The 8,860-nt window shown below is 34.2% G+C and overlaps 1 protein-coding gene across 1 annotated transcript in view; it reads left to right on the top strand.

The window, feature by feature from the left end:
* Positions 1 to 237: 237 nt before the first annotated feature.
* LOC113228639 (protein eva-1-like) overlaps positions 238 to 8,860 on the top strand; it is a 33,731-nt gene continuing 25,108 nt past the window's right edge. The window contains exons 1-3 of the mRNA XM_026461997.1: positions 238 to 382; positions 1,734 to 1,954; positions 3,790 to 3,928. Of these exons, the coding sequence (XP_026317782.1) occupies positions 238 to 382; positions 1,734 to 1,954; positions 3,790 to 3,928 (505 nt within the window). The remainder of the gene's footprint in view (positions 383 to 1,733; positions 1,955 to 3,789; positions 3,929 to 8,860) is intronic.

Here is an 8,860-nt window from a genome sequence, read left to right as displayed (position 1 = left end):
TACTGCATATAGGATCGTGAAGTGTTCACAATATTCGTTTTTTTTTTTTAAATTATTAACTTAATCTAGGTTACATTATGTCATTGCTGGTGAGCTTCTTTCAAGCATGAAAATACTTGTGTGAGAAGCCACCGCTCTTCCAACCGCTACCGCTACCCACCTATGTGCTTGTCCGCATGCGAGCGCATCCACTGGTGCAGCAGCGGCGAGTCCCACCGGTCAATATAGACGTTCAGGATGATGTTGGATGGTCTACGCAGGCGGCTCAGCAGCGACGCAGTGCGCTTGCACAGGATAGCGTGGAAACCATCCATTGCCATCGCCGCGAACGGAAGCGCTGCAGAGCCGCAGCAGACCCAGCAGCACCCTGCGTTGTTATATTGTACGTTCAATGTGCCGGCTAATCGCTGCGTATATGACACCCAGCGGCTGCAAGGGTAGACGGATTGCCAGAAAGCATTGAATAGAGTTTTCTTGACTTCGTTGGAGGAGATCAAACAAACCGATTTTAGTTTTGCAAATATTTTTTGAGTGTCCAACGTATGAGGATATACTCATGATGTGTCTCGAGAATACACGTCTCACGATACGGGCGGAGAGGGAGTCTGTCTGGATCCAATACGCAAATAAGCTATGTTACTTATTGATTATTTATTTATTAGTTACACAAGCATTAAACATAGTTTTACTATACACTCTTAAACCTAAACTACGTACGATCGATTTTTTTTTTTTTAGTTTACCACTCGTTCTGTAAACATTGTACTTTGTCATTTGCGCTTTATTTACCTCAAAGTATTATATTCGAATTCGAAATTTATACTTAATTTCCTTGAATGAAGGGGCCACTACATTATACGAATTCGCATTAAGCCGGCCGGAAAATGTCTATGTAATAAGAGCAAAAATGTCGACGAGACGTTATGCGTTTCCCATTGGCGGTTCGGGCGGAAGTAAAACAAGCCACTTCTTTTTTTGATTAAAGAAGAATATATATATATATAAACTAAAACACAAATTATTGATGTAAGTAGGGGCTTTAGGTATAAAGAAACTTTTTGTGGTACCAGGGGCGGTAACAAAAGGGTACTAACTTAGTATTTGTTGGAAAACGCAATGCGTTCCCAGGACAGATTTTCATTAGGATCGTACATAAAGCGTTTTCTGATCGGCCCAAGTTGATTCTACGTTGACAAGTGTGGTTACTCCCTGATCTAAAGGAAACGACGTGTTCTGGTACTGACCTAAAAAAACTAAAAATAGATTTAAAATTGGTTACAAGCACAACTAGTTATATCATCATCAACTCATTTATACGTTCTACTGCTGGGCAAGAGTGGCTTTGTGTGGGTTGGGAACTTCACACGACAGTGAAGTACTGGCACCGTACCTATTTCTGCCAGTAAGAGTAATGTGAGCATTACTGCGTTCCGGTTTTGAAGGGTAAGCGTGCTGGTGAAATTATAGGCACATGGAACTTTCAACTTATGTCTCAGGGTGATGAGCGCAGAGGTAGTGCGCCTCACATCTTTGCGAGTTAAAACTCTGAGTGGCACTGCAACTGTTATGGACAGGCGTGTCGTTCCTCAAGCTAAACTTCAAATGAAATTTCGCACATAAATTCCGAAATGTTTAGAGGTGCGAGTCTGAGAGGCGGTAGGGCAACCCATTAGGCTACAACGGCTTTTTATTAGTATAATTAAGTTTTTTCTCAAGCAAGTTTCTTTTTGCAGCTCTCCTCGGTGGTACGTTGAAGACAATGCAGCAAGCGGCATGCGATGATGAAATAGTCTCCCTTGCCTGCCCAAGAGGAACTTCCATTAGCATCCAAGTGGCTGCCTACGGAAAGACAGCACCTCAAGGACATAACTGTATGACTGAAAGCACCAATTTTCGGGATATTGCGGTGGAGGTGGAAGGTGCTGAGAAATGTTTGTGGCCAAATTCTATGCAGGTTAGTTTTGCTACAGTTTTCCGCTCCATCATGGACCAATAACTCCAGAGGACTGTTAATCGCGATACAAGACACCGTAGTAGGGTTTTTATTAAATATTGGTACGCCAGATGTCGTGACGAGTACCTTACAGTTATTTTTGTAATTTGTTTTACATGATGGCTGCAATTTATCAAAGCTACTGGGGGTCTTTAACCTTACATTGACTTTTCGTACCATGACGCGCTTAAAGTAACTTTATGATAATGTTAAAACTATGATGTTTTATTGGCAGCTTTGTGACTATTCATTCACTCAGTTCGTACTATGACGCGACTTTAACATTAAAGTAATGTAGTTCTTATGTCAAGTTTAGCAGTCTTAAAATAATTTCTCGGACGAAGTGGAAACAATATTATTTTCGAATTTATTGTCTAAATATTGATTTGTAATGATTAAAAGTTAAGTTGAACTTATTTATTTACACACATCTCTACAATATTTTGTTTATTTTTTTATTTAATAGTACATAGGAAATAATTTCTCGTTAAAGAAAAATACGTTAAATAGAAATTCGTAAAATTATGACAACGAATTATGAAAACGAACAATCTTGCTCCTTGCCGACACTAACAATTGACTATAATTCCGAATTCACAACGTGACTATCAAGACTCAGCTTGTTTTATTTATTTTTATTCATGAAAATGCGGAAAAGTAATTGAAAACAACGTAATTTTAATAGATTACATTATTATATACTTTTCTTTTTTTGGTAGTTAAATTTCTCTGAATGTAAATAATATTAAGTACTTTAACATTATACTACGATGGGACGATTCGGAACATCAAAAAAGAAAGAGATGGCATTATAAACTTCATATAGCGTTATTTCTTTCCTATTTTTAGTAAGGAATAGATAATATTGGGAAATCATTCGTTCTTTCAGTCACTTTAGCAATAATACGTTACTTAGTTGATAGGTTTGTCATGGTACGAATATGAGTAATATTAATAATAAACTTACTTTAAGCTTACATTGAAATAAGATTGTTTTTGGAAATGTTATGGTAGGCCCTCAGAGAGTAGTATGTGACACGTCTTTCGTCAGTTCGATTTTTAAATACTGGATGTCAGTCCACCGGGATGCGAATTGTAAATGACAATTACCCATTTATTGTATTATTTCATTTTATAGTCATATTTTATTTTATTTTATTGCATCCTATAATTTATAATTTATTCTATATTATCTAAGGTTTATTAATATTTTTATTAATAAACACTCAAAATGTATTATTTTTGTAATGCCTGAATAAAATTAATGCCGGCTATTCTTTTATTTTGTTTAGGATTAGCGCCACCTACCCATATTAGAACGCGTTAATATGTAAATTAGTTTGTAATACACACTGCTCTCTATTGACACGCATATTTCTCTAAATTTAGTAATTAATTTTAGCTCATGATGAACATTTGAATAATTTTACAGGGAAAATAATATTGACTTCTTATATTTCATCTTGAAGAGGTGTTAATTGATACCCATTAGTCCAGGCTATTGATCAGCGCCGTCTAGACACCTGTTTCAGAGTTATGATCAGTAGTATAATAGTCCTCTTGAGTTATAGGTCCTTGGCTAAATTAATATAAATTTTATATTTTTGAAAGGTTTGGACATCTAATTATATAAACTGTTGCTATTTTAAACTGCATTTCGGAGTGTTATCTAAAAGAGACATAAAGCACATTTTTTTAACAATGAATCTTGTGAGCTTGTATGTCTAGTACGTGCCAACTTTAAAAAATGTTTCACAAGTACTTATGAAGTACAAGTCTAATGTGTTTGTCTCCAGTATTCTCTCCTACAAACCGTGGTGGAAGCGTGTCAAAAGAAGCCACAATGCAAGTTTAGCACTAAGCCGAAGCCAGGTCTGGTAGACCCTTGTCCTTTGGCAAGAAAGTACGTCGAGGTTGCTTATAAATGCCGTCCTTGTAAGTCCTTTTTCATTATCCTTATCTTCTTGCAAAAACATCGTCGGTGTTTTGTAGAAGGGTGTAGTTTTTTTAAATTTGTTTAAAAATTCAATTTTGATATCAGTTTTAAAATGGAATTTAAAACACGGGGTAAATATTTTAGAATAGAAAAACTAAAACGTAGCTCTTCTGTAAAATTTTTCGAAATCACTCTTTTCTATAAAACATCGACGATATGTTCTTGTACAAAGTTACATGTAATTTTAAAAGCGTGTAGACAAGTAATGTTTACACAAACCTTTAAGATATTATTGATGCAAAAATCGAACAAACACGAAGAAAAATTCTTTCGATCCGGTTGGACCGGAACCAGCGACTGTTTTGTCATAACGGGGCTACCGCTCTCCCAACTGAGCTACGAAACGAGTCAGCAGACCCGACGAATTTCTCTAAGTACTTGTTGCAGATCTTTGTTTTCGGGTTTAAACGATTTTTATGCCGTAAAATAGTATACGCCGTAGCATCATCACAGAGAATAGTAAGTTAAAGAGTATCTCAAGGTAGGGTATTGGGACCATTGCTATTCTTAATATATATAAATGGCATTTCTAAATCAATTAACGACCGTATGAATTCGCTGATGATTGTACGGTAATTTATGGCAATGAAACAAGTATAAATACAAATTTGAACTCTATTATAGAATGGCTGAAATGTAATGATCTAGTAATAAATCTTGACAAAACTAAAGTTATGAACTTTAAACAAAGATACAAAAAACCTATGCAAACTAGAGTGGTCTATGAAAGCAAGGAAGTCGGTGAAACAATGACAGTAAAGTTTATATATAGATAATAATCTAAAATGGCAAACACACCTAGAATATGTATGTGGTAAGATACTAAAGTTTTCTTATGCATTGTTTAGGCTATCGAAAATAATAAATTTAACTTAATTTACTTCTCGTAAAGCGTCGTCTCCGTTTATTTCAATTAGTCACACGATCCCGCCGTTCTCATCAACTGAAAAGTAGATTATGTAAAACTGCTCTACTTCAAAAGAGTGCAGAATTTAAGAAATTATTATTTAATTGCCTAAACGATATGACATTCTATAATATTGAGGATTTCTTATAAAATTCACATTTCATATTATTTAATTTGTTATTGATTATTATTTTACTATTGTTATTAAGTTTCATTAGTATTAGATTGCCTTGATTGGACTGCATGATTATAATAACATTACACATTATTGCATGAGAATTACCAAAACTAACAAAACTTTGTATGCCATAAGGCGGATCACAGTGATCCAAAATTCATTCTTGTAACAACTTTATAACCTGTGAATCACAAAGAAGTAAATGATTTTGATTTAATTTGATTTGAAAATATTTAAGATATTCGATCGGCCTCGTATTGACTTTTTATAGGAAGTAAAAGTATATTTAAAAAAAAAAACAACTTTTTGGACCCTTCACAGGCCCTGCACTCTTGTTCTCCATAGATATACTTTTCTATATCTATGTTGTTCTCCAATAATCTTCAATCTTGTGTAATACTCGACGAAATTAAAGGCCGCATAACATTGTCTTTTAATAAGGTCGAGTATTAATTATTTGACAGTAATTGTTTCGGATAGATATCGGATGGACAACGAGAGTAGATCCCCCAGGTCCCATGGTCACGGCTGAATCAGAAAAAATAGTTTAATTTCCTATGTGTAACAATCGCGAAAACCAAGAACTTGATATTTTAATTTTTTAGTTAATTTTTTTGTGTGTGTCAAAATGTTGGCAAGAATTCTAAATTATGATTATTCAGATTTGTGAACAAAAGATATTAGGCACGTAGAATTTAACAAACAATTAAGCGAAAAAATATAAAACATTGCAAACTCAATATCGTTTCCCAGTTCGCACGTTAGCAGCATTTTTCCATTAAACTTTTTTAATTCGGCAACACCTATTTCAACGTTCGCCAAAATGCGTACGGTAGCAATATTTGAGGCATATGTCAAATGAAACTGGGAACATGAAAATGCGAGAAATTATTCCCGCCTTTGCGTTTGATATCGAATCCACAGAATGCGTATTTACAAAACCTGATACATTTGAAAACCTCAGGCGTTAAGGATTACATTTCATATTATATTCGTAGTAATAATAGCTCCGAAAAGTAAGTTAAAAGTGACTTTATTCAAAATATGAATGTTACTGCGTTATTTACTAAGCTACGAAAACTGTTGTGCAAAATAAAAATACGTAAATAACCAAACGAAATACTGAAAGTTCCGAAAAATCTTCTTGACGTTGTACTACTCTACCAATTTAATTTATATTTTACCGAAAACTATTATTAGTCATATTTATCCTAAATTATATTAATTATAATATAATTTGACCTGAAAACATGTTCTGAAAATGTAACAAATTAGCTGCTTTTTCTTATGCTAACGTAACCTGACCTACTGAATAGGGGGCGCAACCAAGATGTGACCTTTGTAAAATACATTGAAATAATTTTTTTAGTCCCAAATATGGCCGCTAATGGCAGCACGCATAATTTTAATACAGTATAATAGTTTCTGTCTTATCAATACTATTTCATTTGTAGCGCCTAAGATGTAGTGGTCTGCCTACTTATAAAACGTATCGAACGATTTCGAATTCGACTTTAGTCTTTGTGAATACGCGCCACAAACGAAAACATTACATTGAATAACTGCGCTGATATCGTCCTTTATGAGTATAGTGGCTAAGTCGTCGCGGCCATTATCTGAAAATTATTGGCTCCTCGCTTTTGTTTCAACTAGTGATGTTTACGTTCCTTTCCTATGGGGTCTCTTGATTTTGAACCCAAAATTATTTAACGTACAAAACATTTCAAAACATTGTGGGTTTGAAATATTGAAACAATTAAACTTACAGCGATATTAAAATTAAAATCGGACCAATTATAACACAGCTGCGTGGGCGAGATAACTCTCGTTTAGAAACATTTCTGGGTGCAATTTGTGTATTTCATAAATTTGATGTTCATTCATGTATAAATTGTTATTCTAAATTTGTATGTATTTAAAACGTTTTAATAAGTATAAACAATTTATTATTTTTCTTAGCTTTCTAGCTTTTCTAAATGCAAGAATATTTTTCTTCAAAAAAAATTTCATTAAGTTGGATGCTTTTTACTCTTTGAGCCCGTGCAGTTATGAAAATATAAAAATTAAACGGGGAGTTGAGAAAACGGCACCATAATATTACAATCTTCTTCGTATCAACAAGACGTCGTTGAAGGTGCTTAAGTGATATCCAAAACAAGGTTAAACAACATTTATACGAAACTCGCCTATTGTCTTAAAAATGTTTGTTTTTCTGATTTGCATTAAATCAACTATGCAACCACATAAGATTATATCTCTTGGATATACGTATGACCTAATACGACGTATCTCTTAGCTCAACGCTTGAGTACTCCATTCATAGTAGTAGATTTATTATTCAAACACAATTCAAGTGCTACAGTATATCACAAACCGGATTTCAACACTGACATGTGACAGTTAAGTTTACGAATAAATATCCAACTGATAAGTCGTCAACAGAGATATTACTCATCTCCAGAAAGAGTATAATTAACGTGACTATACGTCCTACTTGGAGTGGGACTGCCCCACTGTTGAACTGCCTCAGTGGCTGAACGGTTACCATGCCGGACTGCCACGCAAAGGTCCCAGGTTCAATTCCCGGGCCGGGAGAAATATTTGTATGGCCTACATTTATTTCTCTCGTAAGTTTGGGTGTAATTTGTGGTTGTCTATGTGTGTCCATGGCATCCGCGACACAGAGTTTCCCTAGTGCGGGGCTATGTTGAGTGTGTGCGTTATTATTATTATTATTACTGTCCATAAAATTCTTAACAATGTCCATCTTTGACGAAACAGGACCCACGTGACATTACTTAAAAAAATAGCGCGAAAAATATAAAGCCAGCCCACAAGACTACAAAAGATTAGTTCTTTTTAAAATTTTTGATCATTAAACATTTTTAGGTCTTTTTTCATTAAACATTTCGGAACTACTATAAATATTTTTAAACCAATAATAAATATAAGGGCTTCCCGTTCTGAGGGTAGAAAAATAATGGTCACGTTAAGTATAATGCAATAACTTTCTCTATTTATTACCGAAATGTAGATAAGTTGTTACTGCACTCGTCCGTAATTAAATAAAAAAAAATATCAGTTATGATTTGTGACACTTTGAAGCCGCTGTGTTATATTATCCGAAGTATCCAAAGCAACCGTTGAATTATTACGTTAAGCGTGACATAACTTGATTGAGTCACTTAGCGTCTGTGTCAATCAACTATTAAATTAATTGTGTTTGAGCGATCGATCATAGTCAGCAATGTATGTATATTGGATTAAATAACTTTGATTAACGAATTAAATAACTTTTACATTAAATTTTCGTTATGATTTTAATAATAATATTATGTTGTTTTACTATATTATTTTTGTGAAATTACTCCAATTGAGTACATATATTTTATTGAACACAAAGTAATAACTAGACTAGAACGGTTAGATACATAAAAAATGTAAGAAAGTTTTTATACAGAAAATTTTAACATTTACCTATTGAATAGTTATAATTATAAATACGTAGAAAAATTCCTTTGATCTGCCTCTTTGTAAAAGAGTTCGTCCAGGGAACTACTGCCAACTTACCTATTTCTGCCACCTAGCAGTATTACTGCGCTTTGATTTTGAAGGGTGCTTGTGAAATTAGAGGCACATGGGACTTTACAACTTATGTCTTATGGTGACGGGCGCAGTGCCCCTCAAATCTTTGCGATTTAACGACAAGCGTGTGTTTACTAAAAGCGCATGACTTGTTTGTCCCGTCACTTGGTGGTAATTATATAATATTTGATTAAAATTGAT

This window comes from Hyposmocoma kahamanoa, unplaced genomic scaffold (assembly GCF_003589595.1).
Source record: "Hyposmocoma kahamanoa isolate Upper Pololo Valley unplaced genomic scaffold, ASM358959v1 232, whole genome shotgun sequence".
NCBI lineage: Eukaryota > Metazoa > Arthropoda > Insecta > Lepidoptera > Cosmopterigidae > Hyposmocoma > Hyposmocoma kahamanoa.
The sequence above is the reverse complement of the archived record's forward strand: the minus strand, read 5'-3'. Positions and strand labels throughout refer to the sequence as shown.